The 26,857-nt window shown below is 46.4% G+C and overlaps 1 protein-coding gene across 3 annotated transcripts in view; it reads left to right on the forward strand.

The window, feature by feature from the left end:
• The window catches only part of lama5 (laminin, alpha 5), a 297,320-nt gene that overhangs the window by 55,192 nt on the left and 215,271 nt on the right, over positions 1-26,857 (forward strand). For all 3 annotated transcript variants that reach the window (XM_078236714.1, XM_078236713.1, XM_078236712.1), the window contains exon 3: positions 25,023-25,140. In XM_078236714.1, coding sequence (XP_078092840.1) covers positions 25,023-25,140 — 118 coding nt within the window. The remainder of the gene's footprint in view (positions 1-25,022; positions 25,141-26,857) is intronic.

Genomic DNA, 26,857 nt, shown 5'->3' on the forward strand with positions numbered 1-26,857 from the left:
ATGTCCTTTCACTACACTGAAGTAAAACTGTCAATCATCCAGACCCTTTAAAGTATCAATAGCAGAAACTGCAAATACTTAAAACCTCTGAATCTTGCATAAAATATATTGTGCAAATGATGACACAGGTCTGAGATACAGCTATCAAAGAGGCACTGCTTTCCCTGGAGCTCAGCAGTTTCAAGAGAGTAATGGATTCCTGGGCTCTCATCCAATGCATCCTTGGCTGAGAGGAGCATAGCTGGTCATGAGGTGCCATAGATGGGGCATGGGAACTATGTGGGGTCGGGGGTTTATTTATTTTTATTAGTGTCACAAGTAAGCTTACATTAAGACTGCAATGAAGTTACTGTGAAAATCCCCCAGTCGCCACACTTCGGTGGCTGTTCAGGTCAACTGAAGGGAAATTTAACATGGCCAATGCACCCAACGCTTTTAAGAGTTGAGAGTGAGATGACCTTTTTAAATTATAACTGGGATAAAAACCTACAGCACTGAGTGGACTTTTTAAAAGGACTGCCTCAGCACCCAGCTGCTCTTGTGGCTGCTTCGGACCCCTTTCCCGGGTTGGCTGACCCAACTGCAGCCTGCACCCGCCCCCTCACATAATTGAAATCCCGTCTTTGCACTTTCTCCAGAGGCGGGCATGCGCAGCCAGGATGTATCTTGACTCTTGCTGCCTGGCTAAGATATGAAAATCCAGGCTTCAATTTATGATGGGCGCTAAACCATAATACAAGAACATTCAATGTGGTCCAGTATTAGCTGTATTGATTTCAGCTGTGATTGAGTTTTTGAAGAGGTGACAAAGATAATTTATGAGGGAAGTGCTGTGGATGTTGTTTATATGGACTTTAGTAAGGCATTTGACAAAGTGCCACATGGCAGACTGGTACAAAAATTAAAATCACATGGGATTTGGGGTGGGCTGGCTAGATGGATACAGTACTGGTTTGGTTATAGAAGTCATGATGTGGAGATGCCGGCGTTGGACTGGGGTAAACACAGTAAGAAGTTTAACAACACCAGGTTAAAGTCCAACAGGTTTATTTGGTAGCAAAAGCCACACAAGCTTTCGGAGCTCTTAGCCCCTTCTTCTGGTGAGTGGGAATTCTGTTCACAAACAGAGCATATAAGGACACAAACTCAATTTACATGAATAATGGTTGGAATGCGAATACTTACAACTAATCAAGTCTTTAAGAAACAAAACAATGTGAGTGGAGAGAGCATCAAGACAGGCTAAAAAGATGTGTATTGTCTCCAGACAAGACAGCCAGTGAAACTCTGTGGGGGTTACAAATAGTGTGACATGAACCCAATATCCCAGTTGAGGCCGTCCTCGTGTGTGCGGAACTTGGCTATCAGTTTCTGCTCAGCGACTCTGCGCTGTCGTGTGTCGCGAAGGCCGCCTTGGAGAACGCTTACCCGAATATCAGAGGCCGAATGCCCGTGACCGCTGAAGTGCTCCCCAACAGGAAGAGAACAGTCTTGCCTGGTGATTGTCGAGCGGTGTTCATTCATCCGTTGTCGCAGCGTCTGCATAGTTTCCCCAATGTACCATGCCTCGGGACATCCTTTCTTGCAGCGTATCAGGTAGACAACGTTGGCCGAGTTGCAAGAGTATGTACCGTGTACCTGGTGGATGGTGTTCTCACGTGAGATGATGGCATCTGTGTCGATGATCCGGCACGTCTTGCAGAGGTTGCTGTGGCAGGGTTGTGTGGTGTCATGGTCACTGTTCTCCTGAAGGCTGGGTAGTTTGCTGCGGACAATGGTCTGTTTGAGGTTGTGCGGTTGTTTGAAGGCAAGAAGTGGGGGTGTAGAGATGGCCTTGGCGAGATGTTCGTCTTCATCAATGACATGTTGAAGGCTCCGGAGGAGATGCCGTAGCTTCTCCGCTCCGGGGAAGTACTGGACAACGAAGGGTACTCTGTCCACTGTGTCCCATGTTTGTCTTCTGAGGAGGTCGGTGCGGTTTTTCGCTGTGGCGCGTTGGAACTGTTGATCAATGAGTCGAGCGCCATATCCTGTTCTTATGAGGGCATCTTTCAGCGTCTGGAGGTGTCTGTTGCGATCCTCCTCATCCGAGCAGATCCTGTGTATACGGAGGGCTTGTCCATAGGGGATGGCTTCTTTAACGTGTTTAGGGTGGAAGCTGGAGAAGTGGAGCATCGTGAGGTTATCCGTGGGCTTGCGGTACAGTGAGGTGCTGAGGTGACCGTCCTTAATGGAGATGCGTGTGTCCAAAAATGCAACCGATTCCGGAGAGTAGTCTATGGTGAGTCTGATAGTGGGATGGAACTTGTTGATGTCATCATGTAGTTGTTTCAGTGATTGTTCACCATGAGTCCAAAGGAAGAAAATGTCATCCATGTATCTAGTGTATAGCATCGGTTGAAGGTCCCGTGCGGTGAAGAAGTCTTGTTCGAACCTGTGCATGAAGATGTTGGCATATTGAGGTGCGAATTTGGTCCCCATGGCTGTTCCGTGTGTCTGGATGAAGAACTGGTTGTTGAAGGTGAAGATATTGTGGTCCAGGATGAAGCGGATGAGATGTAAAATTGCATCTGGAAACTGGCAGTTGTTGGCGCTGAGCACTGAGGCCGTTGCAGCAATGCCATCGTCATGGGGGATGCTGGTGTAGAGTGCCGAGACATCCATTGTGACGAGGAGCGCTCCTGGTTCAACTGCTCCATGTGTGCCGTGTTTCTGTAGGAAGTCCATCGCGACACGACAAAAGCTGGGGGTTCTTTGTACAATGGGTTTCAGGATGCCCTCGACATAGCCGGAGAGGTTCTCGCACAGGGTCCCATTGCCCGATACGATGGGACGGCCGGGTGTGTTTGCCTTGTGTATCTTCGGGAGGCAGTAGAGATCTCCAACGCGGGGAGTACGTGGGATGAGAGCACGGAGGGTGTTCTGAAGGTCCAGATCAAAGGTCTTGATCAGAGTGTTGAGTTGACGGGTGTGTTCTTTGGTCGGATCTGCAGGTAACTGTCTGTAGTGTTCCTCGTTGTTGAGTTGTCGGTACACTTCTTTGCAGTAATCCGTTCTGTTCAGTATGACGATGGCCCCTCCTTTGTCTGCTGGTTTGATGACAATGTTGCGGTTGGTCTTGAGAGCGTGGATGGCGTTACGTTGTGCTTGGGTGATGTTCGGGGCTGTCTTGTGAGTGCGGCTGATGAATTTGGTGTTGACGCACCTCCTGACGGCTTGGGCATACATGTCAAGTCGAGGGCAGCGGCCTTCCGGAGGAGTCCAATTCGACTCTTTCCTCTTCGGATGCACTGCGGATCTCTCTGTCGGCTGTTCCGGTTCATTGGCTGTCTCATTGTGTTCGTTGTTGGCCTCTTGGGGTTTGTGGAAGAACTCCTTCAGCCTCATTCGCCTGATGAATTCCTCTGTGTCTGCTGCGAGACTGATGGGGTCTATTTTGGTGGTGGGGCAAAAATTAAGCCCTCGGCTGAGAACTTCGATTTCATCTGGTTGAAGTGTGTAGTCGGACAAGTTGACAATGGACTTCCCTGCAGTGGTACTGTTTTCTACTGTGGTACGGGGGGAGGCTTGGTTGCTGCTGGTGGAGATGCCGAGTTTCTCAAGTTTCCTGTTCTTGGTGTGCATGTAGATGGTGTAGTTCCTTTGTCTCGTCTGCTTGGCAGAGTTTCGCAGCTGGTCTGCATCCTGAGCGCAAATTGAGAATATGGACTCTATCTTGGTTTCCAGGCTGCGGCGTTTGCTGTAGAGTTGGTGTATGAGGTGGTTGAGGAGAAAGTACAAACAAGGTTCACCAAGATGCTACCTGGTGTCGAGGGTGTTGGCTATGAGAGAGATTGAATAAACGAGGATTGTTTTCACTGGAAAAAAGGAGGCTGAGGGGAGACCTGATAGGAGTCTACAAAATTATGAGAGGCACAGACAGGGTGGATAATCAGAGGCTTTTTCCAAGGGTGGAAGTGTCGATTATAAGGGGGCATAGGTTCAAGGTGAAAGGTGGAAAGTTTAAGGGAGATGTGCAGGGGAAGTTTTTCACGCAGAGAGTGGTGGGTGCTTGAACGTGCTGCCAGAAGAGGTGGTGGAAGCAGGCACACTAGCAACATTTAAGAGGCATCTGAATGGGTACATGAATAGGGAGGGAATGGAGGGATATGGACAGAGTGAGGGCAGAAATTTGTTTTAGTTTAGCTAGGGCATCATGATCGGCACAGGCTTGGAGGGCCTGTCCCTGAAGGCAATCTTGGGGATCTTGAGTGATTTGGGTCCCCTGTGGCATTTGGTGTAGCCGCATGGCCTTTCTTTTTGGTTTCCCTCTCCTCTGTATATCTATGCATGTTGCTGTGATGCTGTAGGCAACTTGATGAATGAAGCCCTGGTTTTAACAGAGGGCAAGCGTGAGGCACCGGCATTTTTAACTCCCAGGCCTCAATTGTGAAAGTTTTTAAAGTTTAAAGTTTATTTATTAGTGTCACAAGTAGGGCTTACATTAACACTGCAATTAAGTTACTGTGAAAATCCCTTAGTCGCCACACTCCGGCGCCTGTTCGGGTACACCGAAGGAGAATTTAGCATGGCCAATGCACCTAACCAGCACGTCTTTCAGACTGTGGAAGGAAACTGGGGCACCCGCAGGAAACCCACGCAGACACGGAGAGAATGTGCAGTCTCTGCACAGCCAGTGACCCAAGCTGGGAATTGACCCCGGGTCCCTGGCACCGTGAGGCAATAGCATTAACCACTGTGCCACCTGAAGCCCGAATCCCTCTCCAATAATTTGGTGTTGGAGACACGTGAGTGGGTGAGAGTGATAGGAGGCCATTGCCCACAACGCACTAGCAAAGATGATTCAGCAGTAGAGGATTACATTATGTTATGTACCTCCTTGTTATTAGAATCATAGAATCCTACACTGCAGAAAGAGGTCATTTGGCCCATCGAGTCTGCACCGACCGCAATCCCAGCCAGGCCCTACCCCCATAACCACGTTCATTTACCCTAGCTAGTCCCCCTGACACTAAGGGGCAATTTAGCATAGCCAATCCACCTATCTTTGGACTGTGGGAGGAAACCGGAGCATCCGGAGGAAACCCACACGGACATGGGGAGAACGTCAAACTCCACACAGAAAGTGACCCAAGTCAGGAATCGAACCTGAATCCCTGGCACTGTGAGGCAGCAGTGTTAACCACTGTGTCACCGTGCTGCCCCGTAGGTAAGCAGTCCATGTATTTGATTTGCTAGTCAATATTTCTGCAAATCAATATCGGAAAACACATAGCCTTGGAAAATTTGGCATGTTGGCATTTAAAGTATAATTTGTAACCCAGATAAGTTCCAACATTCAGATTTGCTATCGCACAACATCACTTCAAAGCATCAGCCTGTTGGGTTTCTACAGGCATTTGTAGTTTGTACACCGCTTCAAAGACTTGGTGGTGGCGGGCAGGGTGGGGTTAGGTGGCTGTGTGCAAGCAGATGTTTAAACTGCGAGGCTTTGTTAGATGTGAATGAGGGTCAGAGGTAGAGCTGTGACACGCCATCACTGATTCTAAGCCCTGCATGCAGGTCTAGTGTGGCTCCTTGCCTGCAGCCATTTCCGCTTCTTAATCCCGTGAAACATCAAGCGGACTAAACTCTTTGAACCCAGCGTTGAAGTAAAACTTGTCTTCGAGTGTGTGATTTGACTTTCAGCAAGAGGCACTAAGTTGTTTGCGGGAATCTGTAAATGCAAGAGAAGGCTTGAATGAAGTGGAAGTGGCGGCTCTCGCCTAAGAGGTTCAGCTTCAAAGGGTTTGACATTCGGTTGTAATTGGAGCCTTAATAATTTGGAGAGAAGGAGTTTTTTCCCATAGGAAGCACAGCTGCCTAATTTCAGTATCTCCTCAGTAAGGCCGGGGAGGGAGACGGTGGGGGTTGGGGGATGGAGAAACGAGAGGCAAATGTTAGTAAAATATTGTGTGAGTTTGGGGAAAGGCAAGAGAGGGTTCTGTAAGAAGTGTGTGTGTATATATGGAAGGTCAGTGTGACTCTCCTTGAGTGGGGTTGTATGCAGTTGTGATACCAAAGCAGATGGCTAATCTACCCCCCCACCACCCCCCCACTCCCCTCTGCTCTGGATGACCATCCCACCACCTCACATTTTGATGAAAACCAGCTTGATTGAACCTGGTGCAAGTGTTGAGTGTCAACCCAAGAAAATTGCAAGTACATGTGTAAAACTATTTGGGAGCCACATTGCATTAATAGACAGATAAATCTTCCACAGAAAGCTTTGGAATTAGTATCCGTCCGTGAGGGAATGCATCTTTCTTTCCACGGTCTCCTTACTGGATAAAATATTTATTTTACTGTTTCTGGTAATATAGGACCTTGATTTGCAAGGATTAAAAATGCCAGAAGCTCGGGAGACTTAATTAAATGTGTCAGGCTACGCAAACTTACTGTACTGGAATGCATCACCCTCAAGCTGTTCCCCTCGAAGTGACAGTTTGCAGCGAACTTGGTGTGAGTGTGTGCGTGTGTGCTAATCCGTACAAAGACTTTTTTCTTAAAAAAATGTTTTCTTTAACGGTTGATATTTTAACCCTTGTACAGTTGGCTTGCTCAAAGCAACATCTATCTCTCTGAAACATTTGTGCGTGTTTTCAGTTCAAACTGGAACATGAAGATTAATCTTTTACATTGGTGAAGTGGCTCAAATATCAAGAATTACTTCATGATTGACAGGTTTGAGATAAAGTTCAAAGACGTGGAACAAAATGCTGCCTGAAAAGAAACATAGACTTTACTTCTCCACATCCAATTATCCTCCTGTCCTATCTTACCAGCTATCTTTTTATTCATAGAATCCCTACAATGCAGAAGGAGGCCATTTGGCCCATCGAACCTGCACCAGCAACGATCCCACCCTATCCCTGTAGCCCCATGAATTTACCCTGCTAGTCCCCCTGACCCTAAGGGGCAATGGTCAATCCACCTAACCCACACATTTTTAAACTGTGGGAGGAAACTGGAGCACCCGGAGGAAACCCACACAGAGACAACATGCAAACTCCACACAGTAATCCAAGGCTGGGTCCCTGGTGCTGTGAGGCAGTCGTGCTAACCACTGTGCCACCGCGTTGTCCCTTTGTTGCAGTGCATCTATTTATTGGAGCAATAATTCCTACTTTTTAAACATTTTAACTTGCATTTGCTCTGCTGCTTCTCCACTCTTGCTGGCCTCTCGCTGAAGTCAGAGGAATTACAGGGTAAATACGTGGGGTTACAGGGATAGGGCCTGGGTGGGATTGTTGTCGGTGCAGGCTCAGTGGGCCAAATGGCCTCCTTCTGCACTGTAGTGACTCTTGAGATTTCCAATTCCCTTTTGAGAATAACGATGAAGTCTGTTTCCCTGAGCCTTTCACGCAATGTAATCCAGATATGGGGTTCTTTTGCTGGCTTTTCATTTTTCAAATGTTTATTATTTTAATTGCTAGCTTTTCCGAAGATATTGATTCCTTCATGTGGCGTGGATTCCAACAACCATCCTGTACTTCCTCTAAGAGGCTGTTTGAAATCTGTTAGTTGTGGCAGTGAATGTTGGCAGCTGGTATGATCGCGGTGGACATCAGAACCAAAGCTCATTCCCACAATGCATTTCCAACATGAAAAGTGGTGGAAATTTTGGTTGGCTTTTGGACTGGATTTTTCTTTCACTCTAGCGACAGCTCTCTGATCTGAGGGCTGCCTGAAACAACTTGGTGCAACAATGGGTTTGAATTCATCTGGGAAGGAGGTCCTCCTGATCTTCCGTCAGGATATTTGAGAGATACTTTGGACACCAGGTTTAGGTGCTGCCCTTGTTCAGGTCAAGATGTACTCAAGTGTGGTGGACTGAGTCATTAACCAGGAACAGAAACACAACTTTGGTCAATTGTCTTGGGACTTTGAAGCCCAGGAAATTTATGTAGGGCTGAATCTTGCAGAGGCAACAGGCAAGACCCCTTTTCAGGAAGGCTTGCTGGTGCATCTTGTGCCACGCAGGCACCGAACAGGCCAGCTGTGGGCCTTCCCTCACAATCAAGGACCCCCAAGGTGGAAATCCCATCTGCCGAGAGCTGCAGGCCAGTACGAGACTGGGGTGGCACATTGGCACAGTGGTGAGCATTGCTGGCTCATAGCGCCAGGGACCCGGGTTCGATTCCCGGCTTGGACCACTGTTTGTGTGGAGTTTGCACGTTCTCCACGTGTCTGCGAGGGTTTCCTCTGGGTGGTCCGCCTTCATCCCACAGTCCAAAGATGTGCGGATTAGGTCAATTGGCCATGCTAAATTGTCACTTAGTGTCAGGGGGAATAGCTGGGGTAAATGCATGGGGTTACGGGGATAGGACCTGGGTGGGATGGTGGTTGTTGCAAGTTTGATGGGTCGAATGGCCTCTTTTAGTACTGTAGGATTCTATGATTCTATGAGACCGGCTGCTCTTCTGTACTTGACATCGCTACAAGAGAGTCGGTGGCTGCAGCCAGTATAAAATTCATCTGAAGTGGAAAGGGGTTGGGGTTTGCAGAGTGGGAGTGTGAGGAGTGTTGGCAGCAAGCGCAGGAGGTGGCTCTCAGCATCCTCACCCCTTCCCAATGCCAGGTCCCTCAATCTGACACCGAGTGCCGTTGAGCAGGGGACAAGCTCATGGGAACCTGCAGCAACTGCACAAGAGTTTGCTTGTCATGCTGTCCACATGGTGAGCCTCCTACCCAAATTAATATCAGCAGTGCTGGGTTGAGGCCATTTAGTACCATCTCGCTGCCAATTGAGACCCATACATTTGACCACAGGCCTTCCTACCACTTTATTCGGTTTAGAGTTGGGATTCCAGGGCTTAGGGCCCAGGCGACTGAAGGCACAGCCACTAGTGGTGGAGCCATTGATTCTGGGGATGCTTGAAAGGCCAGAATTGGAAGAGAGCAGATATCTCAAAGACCATGGAGGGATTCAAAAACAAGGATGAGAATAATAGAGATGGTTCATGTTTAAGTTTTACATTGTACACAAGGAGTTCCTGAAACATTTCAATGGGACTGTTTATATGAAGTATGGCATCCCAGAGCTGTCTAATGTAATCTGTTAAACAGTAATGGCAGAAATAGGAAGTATGTGAGATGGCATCAGATGTCTTGATTAAATTCTCTCCTGGTGTATGCCAGTTATTTACAGTGTCAGGATGGTAGCCTGAAAGCTGAGTTAATGGAAGGGACACTGGCTAGATGCACATTCAGTAATAATCCTGCCACCGTTCTGGAAACACAGGACCGTAACTTCATGCCATAAGTACCCATCAGTGTGAAGCTTTTTATAATTGCATCCTACCTTCAAGGTAAAGCCAGCGGTGAACAGACTCCTGTGGCACCGGGCTTTAAAATCAGTGTTCTCCAGTTAGTTGTGTCTAAGGTCTCCGGTTTTCTTCACTGAATTCTGAGGCACAAGGTACGGGAGCGGGAGAATGGCAGCTTGCAAGGAAGCTTGGGATTGCCAAAGGTGAGTAAGGGTTGAGGAGGGATGTTTGGAATGAGGTTGGGAGCGTTGAAGCGGGAAGGGCCTAGCGTCCTGGGTGTGGGGTGTGGAGTTTTGGCTGTGGACAATGGAGGGAGTTGAAAATCTGACCGCTCGTCAGTTCTACAGATGAAATTCATGGACACGCGTTGTCGCCTCACTGTCTGCCCTCTTCACACAGTTCCATTGCTGGAATACCAATGGGCCAGAGACACCCAATCTTCCTGCAACCTGGAGAGCAGGAGGAGAGATTGCGACCTCTTGCTGGTCAACAGCAGAGGCTGTAGCGCGTCAAGCAGGAAGCGCCAGAGAGGGGAGGCTGCTTGATGCAGCCTGCCAGGGAAGACATCATGCAAGACGGGCACTGATGCTTGGCAGCAAAGTTACGGCCATGATGCAGAGGCTCCCTTTCCATCCAGGAAGCTCTGGAATAGCTGCAACATTGGCAACTGATGGCAGATTTTGCCAGTGGCAAGCCTCCCGGAATCGCAAACATTTCCTGTGCCATCGCTTAGATTTTAATCTGGAATCGGGAAAGAGCAAGAGTACAGGAGCGGTGCATAGTGATGGTTGTGTCTTTTTTTTATTCATTTGTGGGACATTGGCGTCAGTGGCTGGCCAGCATTTATTGCCCATCCCCAGTTGCCCGAGGGCAATTGAGAGTCAACCACATTGCCGTGGCTCTGGAGTCACATGTAGGCCAGACCGGATAATGATGGCAGATTTCCTTCCCTAAAGGACATTAGTGAACCAGATGGGTTTTTTCGACAATGGTTTCATGGTCACCAGTAGATTCTTAATTCCAGATATTTTTTTTTTATTGAATTCAAATTCCACCACCCGCCATGGCGGGATTCGAACCCGGGTCCCCAGAACATTAGCTGAGTTTCTGGATTGAGAGTCTACCGATAACGCCACTGGGCCATCGCCTCCCCTACGTGTTGCCAGGAATGGCATGCCACTGTTAAAATTCCGCCCAATATACTGTGTAATCGCTGTTCGTTAAAAAAGCCTTTCAACTTTTATTTGATGATTCAGCTCCTCTGTTATAATTAGAGCATAAAATCTGTGTGCGAGGGATGGAGAAAAGTGCGTCATCTTGCTGGCTGTGTACACAGCACATTTGTAATGTAGCTGGTGCATATTTGTACAGTGCTTAGTCTATATAAGGCTATGAATAGGTACTGAGAAGGTTGAATCTGCTGGTTCAGATATTTTGGCTTTAGGTATGTATGAGCTCCCTGTCTAGCTAGCAGTAAAATTAAACTAACATTTTACGAACCTAATTAATTGTCTTTTGCCTTTCAAGCACGGCTGTCGCTCTGTGCCGGGAATTCAATTAGGGGAAGGAAAAAAAAGTGTTTTGTTTTACTCACTGACACAGTCCTGTGCAGGAACGCTGAGTGTGTTTTGGGTCATTTCCATACATGCCGCTGGTTAATGTTTGTTCCCAGGAAACAAAACAGAAAATAAAAGTTAATCCTTCCTACAGGAGAAGCTCACTGTGTGGCACTGGCCTTTGCTCGAACGCATTCTGGCGCCAAGAAGTTGACCTGAGAAATCAGTTGTCTTGCCCTCACTGAATCCACCAGCCACGCAGCGAAAAGTGGTTTATTCGTAATCGTGACAAAACACACACCAAATGAAGTTACAGCTGGAACATTTCCATTCCCGCTGTTTGTCCAAGTTCTTTATAATTCATTCATTTGAAATCATAGAAATCCTACAGTACAGAAGGAGGCCATTCGGCCCATCGAGCCTGCACTGACAACAATCCCACCCAGGCCCTATCCCCGTCACCCCACATATTTACCCAGTTAATTCCTCTAACCTACGTATCCCGAGACACTAAGGGGCAATTTAGCATGGCCAATCAACCTAACCCGCACATCTTTGGAGTGTGGGAGGAAATCGGAGCACCCAGAGGAAACCCACGCAGACACGGGGAGAACGTGCAGACTCAAGCCGGGAATCAAACCCATGTCCCTGGAGCTGCTTAAAGAAATTTAACTTAAAGGTGCTGCAGCACACTTCACGAAGTTGTGGGCAGAGTATACTCCCCTCTACTTAGAGTCGTACACCACAGAAACAGGCCCTTCGGTCCACAATGTTTATGCCGACCATCAAATACCTATCTCTACTAATCCCATTTACCAGTACTTGGACCTTAGCCTTGTTGATGTGCAACATCTGTTGCAGTTTGCAGGGGTTGGATGGGCCATTTCTGCCTGCTTTGCAAGGTTTGAATTGATTGAAAGATGGACAGAGGAAGAGGTGGTTCCTGGATCTCCTGCTGGTGCGCTGCTGAGGTGTTCCCTCTGATCATCCTGCTCATCGGGAGACATGATGGGCCAGGTTTTACCGCCTCGCTCCTCCCGAAACCATGAAATCCCTCCCAAGGTCAACGGACCTTTCCATGGTCCGTCCCTCACCCGCTCCGATTCCCGTGGCAGGCGGGACGGTAAAGTTCCAGCCAACATATCCTTGCCTTGGTGATTGAATCTCTGAGTTCACAGCACCGAAATAGACCATTCGATCCAACACAAGCTCATACTTCCACTCCTCTTCATCTAACTCCATCAGCAGAACCTTCTATTCCTTTCATAGAATCATAGAATCCCTACAGAAGGAGGCTATTCGGCCCATCAATTCTCTACTGCCCACAATCCTACCTAGGCCCCATTCCCGTAAACTCCACACATTTGCCCTGCTAATCCCCCTGACACAATTTAGCATGGCCAATCCACCTGACCCGCACATCTTTGGACTGAGGGAGGAAACCGGAGCACCCGGAGGAAACCCACGCAGACACGGGGAGAACTTGCAGACTCCGCACAGTGACCTGAAGCCAGAATTGAACCCGCTGTGAGGCAGCAGTGCCAACCACTGTACCACCGTGCTGCCCAATCATAGAACACCTACAGTGCAGAAGGAGGCCATTCAGCCCATCGAGTGTGTACCGACAACAATCCCACCTAGGCCCTATCCCTCTTGTTTATCTAGCTTCCCATGTGTTGCTACATGCTCCATTAGACATTTATAGAAGGCTTGTCCTGCAGCTAATCACATTAGAAACCCACAAATCATTATTTTTAAGTTTCCACTTCTGATTTTCCTCAAAACTGCACTTTAAAAAAAAAACCTAGGCAGGAAAATTTGGAGGCATGGTTGGTTAAAGTAATCACTTAAATAAATAATTATTTGAGGGTACTTCTACCCCTACAATCTTTTATATTTTCCTCCTCTTACCTCAGTGACCAACTCGTTTTCTCTCAACTTTCTCTTTTGGAGGTGATGGGGCCATTTCTCCCTTTTTGAATGTGGTAAACTGGTTCATTATGTATGTCATGATGTGGAGATGCCGGCGTTGGACTGGGGTAAACACAGTAAGTGTCTAAACAACACCAGGTTAAAGTCCAACAGGTTTATTTGGTAGCAAATGCCATTAGCTTTCGGAGCGCTGCTCCTTCCCCCCCTCCACTCCATCTGAGGAAGGAGTAACGCTCCGAAAGCTAATGGCATTTGCTACCAAATAAACCTGTTGGACTTTAACCTGGGGTTGTTAAAACTCTTACTGTCATTATGTACGGCCAGGCCACACCATCACTGCGAACCTTTTTCCCCAAAGAGGAGTTCACACCAGGAAGTGAGAGAGAGGCTGAGAGTGGGATCAGGAGGAGGAGGAGGACTGTAGGCCTAGCCAGTGGCCGGGGAGGATAAAAAAATGTCATGCTTGCATAATAAAAGCAGTTGCCTACCTATCTGCTGGTCTGTCTTTCTTTACTGCCTGGAACCCTGAGACCTTCACATCATGAGGGCGGTCTGGCCCACAAGGCAACGATAGAAATGGGAGTTTTCTGGTCTGTTTGGCCCAGTGCACTTCACTCACTGAGCAATGAAGGGAGTCTCAATTATTGCAGGCTCATCTAAAATCCTTCTACGTGCTGCAGCGATGGCCTTTCCCTCACAGAAATGTGGGCATTTCTTGCACCAAATGCCATTTGCTGATGCGGATCATTTTGAACACTGAGCTGTGTGTTTTGCCCTTTTGAGATGAATGCTCAGCTTGTTAGAGGCTGATTACTTCACAATTTGGAGTTAATCTTCTTTTAAAATTCTGTCCAGATCTGAGGCATCCAAGTCCCCTTACCGCAATGACTAAGAATTCCCTTTATATACTTGACCATTTCAGAGGTACTCCTTTTTCTGAGTCTTGATTCCTTTGTCAGCAATGAATAGAAATTTGTTCCTACTTGTGGATGTTGAAATTTAATTCATTTTCTTACATGAAACAATGGTTTGGCCAGTGGCCTCTTTGATTATAACCTTTTGATTATTTTGTGTGTGTGTACGTTTGCATGTGTGTGTTTGCGAGTGTGTGCATGTGTTTGTGTACATGTGTGCATGTACGCACGCATGTGTGTGTGTGTAGTCTCATGGTGGAGGGACCAGGTTCATTTTTACAAACACCAGCTAGAGTTTAACCACCCAATGCACATTTTCTTTGAAAACAATGAGGTTCCAAATAGGCAATAAATCTTCTGCAGGAGTTGCATTGGAAAAGGCAAAGTCACGTCTATCAGTTACTATTTCCCTCGCAATGTTTAAAACAAAGTGCAAGAAAGGAAAAAACTTGTCTTATTGGCCCAAAGAACACAATAGCCAGCATTTTATCATCAGTATTGAGTTCAAAAACCTGGGGACATAGATAAGTGGCAGTAGGTGTAGAGGGGACACGAGGAAGGGCGCAGAGAGAGACGGGTGTCTGGAATTCGCTGCCCGAGTTGGTGATGGAGGCAGAGACCCTAAACTCTTTTTAAAAAAAGAACCTGGATCTGCACTTAAGTACTGTAAGCTACAGGGCAAGGGCCGGGTACAGGAAGATGGGACTAGTAAGAGCATCTTTGGGTTGGCAAGGATAAGATGGGCTGAATGGCCCTGCCTGGGCTGTATCATTTCTATTGTTTTAAGTAACAGTTCTCCAGCATCTCTCTAGCTTGGATCTATATTAATGGCTTTTGATTGGCTGCTGATTGTTGCTTGAGAGCTTTCCAGAATGGTTCCAGAATGTGGCAGGACAGGTGACAGTGAGTGTTCAACCAATCAAATTGAAGAATCCTCAAGTGAGAGACACACGGCTAGATTTTCAGGTTTGAAACAGGAAATTTCCCAGCCACGTGCTCCCAGCTCCTATCGGTGTGTGCCAGCTGGCAAGATTTTTATTTGGTATAGTTGATAGCAGGCTGATACGAGAAAGCTGGATTGAAAGTTCTGCCAGTGTTTGCAAACACCTTGGGCCAGTTCTACAGATCAGGGTGAGGTTTCCTCACACTTACTCTCATCCCACGTTGCATCCTCACCCCTATCCTCACCCCACATCGCTCCCTCACCCCTATTCTCACCCCACCTCATCTCTAATCCTTCTTAACTCACTCACCCATATCTGCAATGAACAGAATGTGAGGGCCCTATAATAACACTGAAATGTTTGAAAAACTCTAATCTGTCAGAGCAAGCTAACATCACTTGAATATCCACTTAAAAAGCTGTTACCTTAACAGCCTAAGTAAACTTTATTACATTCGTAATGATAGTTCACTGAAAAGTGTGTAAATAAATGTTCTTCGCAGAATCCATGAAAAACCTTTGAACAGGCAGAAGCTCAACCATCTGTCAAAGCTGTGAAACAGCCAAACAAATGGCTGAGCTAACCTCAAGGATAAAATCAAAACAGTGAAGATATTTTACACCATTAGCTCTGGAATTTTATAGAAAGCAAAATTGCACTTTAGCCTGTGAATAATGTACTCTAATACATCTGGAGACTTCGCCGCTTTTACATTGCTGCTCATTGCTTTCACATGTTGTCATATTGGCAGAAGATAACATCTTAGCAACCACCATATTCAATGTGCACACATCTTTACAAAACAGAGCCTGATCGTCACTCATTTTATTAAAAACATATATAACATAGGCTACAGCATTTGCGTATGACGATACATAGGTAACACATTTGTTCTTGACTTTCATATGTTTTCTGCCTCCAAACCTTGGAACTCCCGTGTGTTAAGACACTTATGTGCTGACATAATTAATTTTGCCTGCTCAAGCTGGCACGACGTGCATTAAAATATTGGAAGGTCTAAAATGTTGTCATTTTCGCAGTGGTGTTGGCAATGAGAGGGCATAGCTTGCAGGCTTCTTCCCCCCTCGCCCAAAACCGCCATGACCCCACCCCACCCCACCCCGAGCCCTCAGAATCTTTATCCAATGCCAGGAAAAATTGCTGATGCCAAATTAAGTGGGAATCCAGGATATGAATCCTGCCCACCACGTTTAAAGCCTGCCCCCACATCAGGATGGGAAAATCCAGCCCACGGAATCTAAACAAGGAAGTGTGAGTTAGGGGCGGCACAGTGCCTCACAGCACTGCTGCCTCACAGCACCTGGGACACGGGTTTGATTCCCAGCTTAGGTCACTGTGTGGAGTTTGCACATTCTCCCTGTGTCTGCGTGGGTTTCCTCCCACACTCCAAAGATGTGTGGGTTAGGTTGGTTGGCCATGCTAAATTGTCCCTTAGTGCAAGGGAGGTGAAGAGTAAATAAGTGGGGTTATGGGGATAAGGCCTGGGTGGGATTGTGATCGGTGCAGACTCAATGGGCCAAATGGCCTCTTTCTGCACTGTAAGGATTCTATGATTCTAGGATATTTATATAATTGTAAAATTATGCACAGAAAGTGAAATGAAGACAGGAGGATTAAGAAGGAGATGAAGGACAAAATACTGTTAAAAATCACTCAAAAATATCTCAATCAATTAAAAATTTAAAGGAATGAGACTCCACACTTTGACAATAAAACTTTCAGCACAAGAAAGCTTTTTGACTCTGTTAACGATGCATTCTCACCTGAATGCACAAGCCTAACTTTTTCTGACATGTTTAGTTGGTAACATGTGAATAAATATCATAAATTCTCACCTTCGGGCTTCAATGCAAAGTCTGTCAGCGGGATATTGATGTCAAGAAACTTGTAGAAAAGCAGGGGAACTCGGACAGCAACTTCTGGATTTCTGTAGTTTGCTGCCATGTGCAGTCACCAGAACTACAGTGTCCGATTTCCTCCGTTATAATGATGACTGTTTTATTGCAAAAGCCCAGGCCCTTCATATAACTTATGTTTTTTTTTCTTCCTACCCCTCGGGCATCATTTGTAGATGTCTCCAGTGATTATAATCCAAGGGATGGGTGGGAGTCCTGTGTAGCACCCCCCCCCCCCCCCCCCCCCCGCCCCTTGGGCATAGGTTCAAATTAGGATTCCAGAAGATCTACGAAGGTAGTAGATTCTGAACCGTCTGTGACCAGATCTTGGAATATTCTAGTTATCGGCTCTTTGCATTGTCATATATAATCCAATTCATTTTTTTAAATCAATGTCTGTAATGATAATACTGTTCGACCTCCTTGAAGTAGCAAAGCACTGCTCTGAAAATCAGTTCCGAGTTGTCGGGAAGGGAGCTGGGGGCCCCCGAGGATGGGATTTTCCGGTCGCGCTCACCCCAAAACCGGAAAATCCCACCTAAGGTCAACGGACCTATGCATGGTCCACCCCGCCCCCACCCCCGACTCCCCCTCCCCCCCGCCCTCTACGATTCCCGTGGCAGGCGAGAGAGGACAATTCCAGTCTGAAAGTGCAAGAATATTTTCAGAGGATTGCAGATATGTGACATTTGTTCCTGGCCCACAAACACAACAGGTTGTGCCATGCCCCAATCCCAAAGGTGCTACAAAATATTATTGATTGTATAGTGACGTGGAAGGCGCTATTGTGGGTCAGGTACACGGTATGATTTAGTGCACAGTAGCGTGGGGTTTGGTCATTTAGATACAGAGGTCACCGTTCCTAACTTGCAACATGCATAAATTTTCCAGTTATTAAGATTAATGAGTGAGTGGTCAGGGAGGCCCCACAATGCGGCTTTGACCTCCTACACCTGAATTCTCGAGCTACATCCTGCACTGGGGGAGTTGAGCTGGTAACTTGTACCCATTGTTACTTGTACCCACTGACTATAAATGGACGGAAACTAGCACAGGGTTAATTACACAACACCTTCATATATTTGGGATTTCTGCACGCAAAGACTTCAAAAACTACCTCTTGCAAATGTTGAAAGGAGAGAATAGGAATCTGTTCTGGTCGCCCATTGCATTTGAATATTGGCCCAAATTCTGCTGTCAAAGTAACAGCAGTAATAACGACGCTCTCTGTTATTTCTGTGCAAGTACAACAGCAAATTAAAGGCCCGATGCGTGATTAAATGGGGAAATCGAGAAGTTGCTGTCAGAGATACTTCCACTGAGCGCTTCATGAAAATAACATCTTCCTGTCTGGCTCCACACTCCATTAAACTCCTGGATTTGTGCAGTGGATACAAAGTAAAATTACCCCAGGAAGACAAGTCACTTCAAATCGAAGTATCTGTTTCACAGCGTGTTACATATTAATTACAGCCCTTTTGACATTGAAAATCAACCACTCCCAGCATCGACACTCATTCCTTCAGATTTTATTTGTTGGAGATTCAAAAAGATTGGAATTATATGGTTTTCCCTTTTCTTCTTGTGTCCTTTCAAATCTTTCTTTCCTTCTCTTTATTTCTCTTTCTTTATCTCACTTGGGCATTCGACTCACCCGCTCTATCTTGCACACACCCCTTCAGTCTGATTGACTAAAGAGTTGCGCAAAGGCACGGTGGCACAGTGGTTAGCACTGCTGCCTCACAGTGCCAGGGACCCGGGTTCAATTCCTGGCCTGGGTCACTATCTGTGTGGATTTTGCACATTCTCCCCATGTCTGCATGGTTAGGTGGATTGGCCGTGCTAAATTGCCCCTTAGTGTCAGGGGGACTAACTAGGGTAAATGCATGGGGTTACAGGGATAGGGCCTGGGTGGGATTGTGGTCGGTGCAGACTCGATGGGCCGAATGTCCTCCTTTTGCACTGTAGGGATTCTATGATTCTAACTGCTTGTCCTCTCAAATCTCAAGTTCTCTTTAGAGGGCACCATGTCATTCCCATCCCCCAGTTCTAACAAAACATCATCAACATTGGATGGCGAGGGCATGTCTGACTCAGAGTGGGCACCTGACGACCCCACGTTTAAAGAGCATGGTTTGCTGCCAGCCATCATCGCCATCTCTGCACCCCCCTCCACCACTACCTCCAAAGGCATTTGGCCAATTGCACCACACCTCTTCAACTTCAACCTCCACCTTCTCCCGCCTTCCTTCCTTTCCCAGAAGCTTTCCAAAGCTCAGCAGCTTAATGGAAATGAAGCCCAAGGTCTAATCCCAGGAGAACCTCTGTGTTTATCATCCAGCCACAATGGGTTTCCCCAGCTTCCCTCCGCTGCTGAATAGGGCACACCTACATTCTCGTAGTGTTTTGCTGTGTCTCAAAACAATGACCAAAAGAACAATGTGAACTATTGAGAGAAGAACCAGATTTTTCTCTGGCAAAGAAATTAATTCTTTCAGTGGATTAGCAGATCAAACTGTGAAGTTTTAAAAAATGTTTATTCATTTATTAGCGCCACAAGCAGACTTGCATTAACACTACAATGACGTTACTGTGAAAATCCCCTAGTCGCCAAACTCCGGCACCTGTACGGGTACACTGAGGGAGAATTTAGCATGGCCAAAGCACCTAACCAGTACGTCTTCTGGACTGTGGGGGGAAACCGGAGCACCCGGTGGAAACCCACACAGACATGGGGGGGAAACGTGCAGACTCCACGCAGACAGTGGCCCAAGGCTGGAATTGAACCAGGGTCCCTGGCGCTGTGAGGCAAAGGTGCTAACCACTGTGCCACCGTGCCGTCCTAGGAGTGTGAAAGGAGTATAACTGAATAAGTGAAAGGAGTGTAGCTGAGTTTCTAATTCTGAGGGAAGTGTGATGCCACTGATTTTAGGAACTTTAAATTGTTGACTGGCAGGTAATAAAAATACTCTCTCACACACGGCCAGATGCCCCCTAATGCCCATTTTTACACTTGTGCTGGACGTTCGTAATTGCTGTGGATAAGAGAATTGGACCTGCTGGTCCAACACTTGTTGGCTCAGTTGAGTTTGAGTTGCCTGTGAAGGAGCAGAACTCCATCAAATCACAACAACAAGAATCTTTGTCAGCTTAGCTGATAACCACAAACGGGAGGTGACGGCAGGTAGGAAAAAAATCAAAGCTGCAATGTTCCCTGCCATCTATCTGAGGCATCCACTTGCCCACCAAAATGACTAAAGATAGCAGGTTGCACCAGTATAAGAGTTGGAGGGAACAACAGGTGCTGGTGGTGGATTCTGTTATGCTCCTTTCAATGTATTTTGTTCCCCAGTCTTGGCCAATATTTGTCCCATAATCACCTTCAGTTTGGAAAACAAAAAGAAACATTTGGTCATTATGACATTAATGCCTATGGGAGCTTGCTGTGCATAAATTGGTTGCCAAGTTTCCTCCATTATAACGGTGACTGCTCTTCTAAATTACTATGGACAGTATTTAAATTGAGGCAACTGGGGTCTCGCCCACTGGCTGGAGAACTAGCAGCACAAGTCAAGTCATAGATCTTAGAATCACACAGTGCAGGAGGAGGCCATTCGGTCCATCGAGTCTGCACCGACCATAATCCCACCCAACCCTATCCCCATAACCCAATGCATTTACCCTAGCTAGTCCCCCTGACACTAAGGGGCAATTTAGCATGGCCAATCCACCTAACTCGCACATCTTTGGACTGTGGGAGGAAACCAGAACTCCTGGAGGAAACCCACGCAGATATGGGGAGAATGTGCAAACTCCACACAAATGATGTCCCAAGCCAGATATCAAACCCGGGCCCCTGGCGCTGTGAGGCAACAGTGCTAACGACTGTGCCACCGTGCTGCCCGTGTTGCCTATTTCGGATGGATTGCTGCATTAAGTGCACTCAGGCAGCAGGCCTCCCCAGTATCAAGGACCCTAGGGGGCAGATATCCCACCCGCTGAGAGCTGCCAGCCAATCAGAGGCCAGCAATTCCATTGACTGGCAGTGCCACTGGGCAGCAGTGGCTGCTGCTGGTATGACACCCACCTAAGGCCTAGGATCATCGCTGCATCCCAGCCCAGAGGTGAGCGATGGCGAGGGGGGTTTGGGATGAGATAAGAAGGGCTAGCAGCAAGGGCTCTCAGAGGGAACCCCATTTCCTGATGCCCAACAGGCACTGGTTCCCTTTGAACAAGTGAGCCCTCTTGGAGCATGCAAGCAACCTTTCTTATATTTCCCAGTTGTGCTCCCCTCATGGTGATCCCCACCCTCTGCTGGGTTAATACCAGCCACGGCAGGATGAGGCCCTGAAGTGAACATTAATTGCCCACTTGAGGGCCTTAATTGGCGGTGGGTTAGGAAGGCTACCTGCAGGACCTCTTACAATGGACTTGATCAGGGAGGAGGCAGGAAGGCGTGGGGTGCTCACCTATCACCGTCCCACGCAAATAAATGCTCCTCCTGTGATGAAATGAGCCATGGAGGAGGACATGCAATTCCATCCATTCCCCTGAATCTCCTAGGCCAGAATTTTACAACCCCATGCGGCCAGGTCGGAGCCATACGATGCGACGGGATTGGAAAATCCTGCTGGCAGGCGGGGCCATGAAATTGTGCCCCTGAGGTGATAAAGGCTGCTAGGTACATCCAACATTCATTTCCGTACCCTTAAGAAATTAGTTTGCTTAGCAGGGCGGCACGGTGCCTGGCACTTGCTGCCTCAATGCCAGAGACCTGGATTCAATTCTAGCCTTGGGGTGATTAAGTGGAGTCTGCACATTCTCCCCGTGTCTGCATTTCCTCTCGGTGCTCCAGTTTCCTCCCACACTCTAAAGATGTGCAGGTTAGGTGGATTGGCCATGCCTTAGTGTCCCAACATGTATAGGTTAGGAGAATTTGCGGGGTAAATATGTGGGGTTACAGAGATTGGGTCTGGGTAAAATACTCCGTTAGAGAGTCGGTGCAGACTCGTTGGGCCGAATGGCCTCCTTCTGCACTGTCGGGATTCTATGATTAGTTGATGAAGATGTTGGCTTGTTTGCGATGATATTTGAATGGTCCATTCTTGAGGAATTTCTGTCTTCACAGCAAGGTGCAAGAGGCAGTTACGGACACTGCTATCCGGCATTCGCAGGAGTAGCGTTAATCATGTGGATGTTTGGATAGACCAACCTCCACTGAGTTCTCTTTTTGTTGTGCGAGAGCAAGAGGAATGTCAGGAATTCCCAGCACAATCCATATTGACTGGGAGCCTGAAATTCTGTGTGTGGAAGCTCTGGGCTTTGTTATTTCCTGTCACACTCCTGACAAATACAAGCAAGTTGGTTGGCCAGCTCCTGCATATGTATTAGTCAAATCATCATGTATTGCCCAGTGGGTTAGGTTACAACTGCACCTATAGAATGGGATCATATTTTTCAATGCCCAGTAACTGAGAGGTGTGGGCGAACAGCGAGACCTAGGGGATCAAATGTATAAATTCTACAATTTATACAATTCTACAATGACGAAGGAGCAGCGCTCTGAAAGCTAGTGGCGTTTGCTACCAAATAAACCTGTTGGACTTTAACCTGGTGTTGTTAGACTCCTTACTAAATTCTACAAGTCAGGGGTGAAGATGGATAAACAGTGTAAAAGAATAACTATGGTTTTATCAAAGTTTTATAGTTTATTTATTAGTGTCACAAGTAGGCTTATATTAACATTACAATGAAGCTACTGTAAAAATCCCCCAGTCACCTAGGGTGGCACAGTGGTTAGCACTGCTGCCTCACAGCGCCAGGGACCTAGGTTCAATTCCCAGCTTAGGTCACTGTCTGTGTGGAATCTGCACGTTCTTCCCGTGTCTGCATGAGTTTCCTCCGGGTGCTCCGGTTTCCTCCCACAGTCAAAAGATGTGCGAGTTAGGTGGATTGGCCATGCTAAATTGCCCCTTAGTGTCAGGGGGTCTAGCTAGAGTAAATGTGTGGGGTTATGGGGATAGGGTCTGGGTGGGATTGTAGTCGGTGCAGACTCGATGGACCGAATGCCCGCCTTCTGCAATGCAGGATTCTGTGATTCTATGTCCACCCTCCAGCGCGTGTTTGGGTACACTGAGGGAGAATTTAGCTTAGCCAATGCATTTAACCAGCACATCTTTTGGACTGTGAGAGGAAACCGGAGGAAACCCACGTAGACACGGAGAGAACATGCAGACTCCGCACCGACAGTGACCCAAGCAAGGAGTTGAATCTGGGTCCCTGGAGCTGTGAGGCAACAGTGCTAACCACTGTGCCACCATGCCACCCATAAGGGAATAAGTAGAGAGGGGGAGCAATGGAGGAGCAGCACTGATTTTCCAAATTATACTCTATCCATTAAGAAGAGAAATAGCTCTCTCCAAAGTCTATAGATTGCTCAAAAACTCAAATATATATTCAGTGGATTGGTGCATTAGCTGAGTAGGGTACTAAGCTAAATAGATCAGAAAGGACCTGGAAACTGAGTTTTTGTTGCCTGAATTGAACACAACTGGGAAAACTGTGGCGATATTTTAATAACTGGTTGTCCTATGACTGGCAAAGGAAATAAATGAGATAAGTTTGCATTGCTAGTTTTTAGACAGTCGTTAAGTATACACATGTAGATGTCAGGTGACAACAAAATGCGGTGCTTCAGCGATGCACTCCCATGTTATAATAATCCATTAGTGCAGTTTAAACCAACTTTTACTGGCAAGGAGAACTATATTTTAAAAATTTAGTCAGGAATACAGGCTGCCAGCGAGAATGGAGAATTTGGCTCTCAGCAGCGGGAACGGAGAAGCCCAGCCGTAGACGAGGTCGTCAAAATCCCAGCCACAATATCTTAGGGTCGCGATGCTATTATTCAGAAGCCAATGATAATGAAAAATAAGATACAATATGCTTGCTCTGCTGTTTTGACTTGTTTGATTGATTCCAGTTTTTTGCTCTTTTAAATTAGAAACGCAAAACTATTTTCTAAAAGTTGATAGTGAGAAAAAGAACAGATTCGATCGATCAAGTTCAGGAGCCACAGATGAATCTTTCATGAGCCATGGGTTGGAGACCCCTGCTCTTGGCAGATACAAGATGAATGACCATTCAGACAGGTTCCAGAAAGTTTGCTGGAACTGTGCCAAGCAAAAGTCACTGACTTTGGGAAAAGACACTTGAAATGTGAAGTAGCATAAAAGATCACTTGGATCTTATGGGGTTGTGCATGTCCTGTAGCTAATTTTCTGCTGCTAGTGTGCAAAGCATTTCATGTCCATGTTTCCCGCTGTCTCTTTGAACGAGAAATAATGGAAGTATTCTCATCTTTGACACATTCTCCTTGTGTCTGCGTGGGTTTCCTCCGGATGCTCCGGTTTCCTCCCACAGTTCAAAGATGTGCGGGTTAGGTTGATTGGCCATGCTAAAAAAAAATTGCCCTTTAGTGTCCTGGGATGCGTAGATTAGAGGGATTAGCGGGTAAAATATGTAGGGATATGGGGGTAGGGCCTGGGTGGGATTGTGGTTGGTGCAGACTCGATGGGCCGAATGGCCTCTTTCTGTACTGTAGGGTTTCCATGAAAAAATTGACAGCAGAGTGATCAATAAATTGAAACAGCTCACCTGTCCATTTTTAGGTCCTGTCCGATTTTTCATCGAGTTTGGAAATGGTGAATGTTCTTCCAATTCAGTTTGAAAGTTTTCCAGATTGTATCAGAATTTTGAGTTTCTAGTCTATTTACATTTTTAAGTTGGCTCGCACATGCTTTTGTAACTGGTCCCGTGGAGACTTTAAATGAGAAACTCCAGCAAACCGAACCCAGTGGGGTAACAACAGGACATGTTCACAACAAGATAATCCATTTTATCAACATTATCCCAAGTCAACTCATAGAAACATTGGGGGCGATCTTACTAAAAAAGTTCTAAGTCCCGAACAAGCATGAAAACGGGAGAAATTCACATTTTTTTGGGGGCGACTTAAAAATCGAATCTTACCTGACATGGGCGAGGTCTAATCGCTCAAAAGCCGACTGGTAGCAGCAGAGTATGCAATTGCGCATGTGCAGACTTTTGTGCTCTGAGAGCACAGATATCTGTCACTGCCTATCCCCCCAGCCACAGCCTGCTGTTTGGCTGATATCACCCCATCTGCCCTGCCCGGATCGATCGTCACCCCACCACAGCGATGTCCCCCCCAACCCCACCTACCAGATATCCGGTGCCGGTAAGGTCGTGAGAGGTGAGAAATCAGGCGCGAACACGATTTCTCGGCTCTGTTGTGATCTTAACAACTTGCCCCGCCCATTGGCTGGCAGAGCCCCCAGCAGTCTTACAGTAACAGCATCATGATGACATAGGTTTTTGACACTACCTAGTGTATTCTAAACATATTAATAACTGATCTTATCTTTCACAGCTCTTCCATGTGGCTTATGTGCTCATCAAGTTTGCAAATTCTCCACGGCCTGATCTTTGGGTTCTTGAGCGATCTACAGACTTTGGAGAAAGCTACTTCCCTTGGCAGTATTTTGCCTGTAAGTATAACCCAAAAACAGTGTGGAGAAAGTCTTGATATCAATTGCGCAGTTTGCGTAGACCTGATGCAAACAGCCAGCCCAAAGAATCTTTCAGGAACTGCATTGGCACACACTATAACAAGTAGTCCACTCTTAAGGTCAATGTTCTACTTACTGATTGCTCTACACACAGCCAATTCGCAGATGTTCCATATCTGTTAAATGTTTTATATAACGTACTTTTGGGGCAGAAATTGCTATACATCGTGCCCATTTCTCCAGCATAAAACAGATATAAAGAAAACTATTTTAGCAGTGACGTGGCCCAGCCCAATCTGCACAGGAATTGCACTTGATATTAAATACATGGGGCCAATTTTATTTTATTAGGTGTTCCAAGCGGGCACCTGAAACAGGTGGTAGCCCCCTTTTGAGTATGTGAAGTAATGGCCTGGCATTACTGAAGAACCTTTCTGTGGGTATTTCCTTCTCCATGTTGTGACTAATATCAAGGTAGCACAGCCTAACTTCCTCATTGGTCTCCACACTACCCACTGAATGATATAATAAGGAATGGGGAAGCTTAGAATGAAAGTTATATTTTTGTACCAAGATAAAATCATAGAGGCATGCAGCATGTAAACAGGCCCTTCGGCCCAACTTGACCATGCCGCCCTTTTTTTTAAACCACTAAGCTAGTCCTAGTTACCCGCGATGTTGTCGGGGTTTCTCACTGATGGACAATATATAAATAAGGTATAAATCCAGGCAGCCAGAAAGTAGATGAGTGCTGAACCAAATGAAACCACAAGGTAGAAGTGAAAGATCCAAGTTTTTTTTATCACTATTATCCCTGACAAAGCTAATGCCATGGTCTTTGCTAGTTTGTTGTACATCATGTATGGGATCCAGTTGACTGACCATTAATGCAACATACATCTTCTACACCAAGGCACTAATTTTCTTCTCAGCATCTTTTTCTTGGCAGAATCAGGAACTTTTAATGAAACACAAATTGTTTACACAGCCCTTGGCCACTGACTTCCTTCTCACCGCAGCTTTCAAGGGAGCCTTCAAATAGGCGCTATTTGAACATCAGGTTTCTATGTACATTATGGGACTCGAATGTAATATATTAATGAGGTTCCCACCTGTTACCAGATATAGGTATGCTGCCGCCGTTTTAATGTTGTTGAAGCAGTGTTAAATTATTATACGTGTAGTTTAGTGTGTCCAAACAGTATAGTTCTCATGCAAAAATAATACTTAACAAATGGTGTGAAATGCTCCTTAGTGTCTCACTGGGGCACCTTGTTTATAATACATTGCTGCCTCTAAATTCACAGATGGAATATCACATTTCCAATCTGCTCAATCAAGAAATAGCTGCACTAGGATTTATATAATGAATTTCAGATCCAGGGATTGAAGGAAATCTGTGTGTCTCGTTGAAAAATAAACTGGGGGAAAATAAGTCCCAGTTCTGCAGCATTCAATTTTAAACATTTAATTTTTGTTTTACCAGTTGTACGCTCCCAAACCTTCCGTCACTTTGTCAAAACTCTCGCATGCACAAAGGTTCACTGCATAATGTGAGACGACAAATATTTCCTGTATCAAAAACAAAAGCTTTTAATATGGGAGGAAATTATGCTTTAAATTGTTTTTCTCATTTTCTGAGATAAGTTTGTCGTTTCTCTCAGCCGCCCCCCACCCCCCCCCACCCCTCAAAACC

Source organism: Mustelus asterias, chromosome 20 (assembly GCF_964213995.1).
Source record: "Mustelus asterias chromosome 20, sMusAst1.hap1.1, whole genome shotgun sequence".
NCBI lineage: Eukaryota > Metazoa > Chordata > Chondrichthyes > Carcharhiniformes > Triakidae > Mustelus > Mustelus asterias.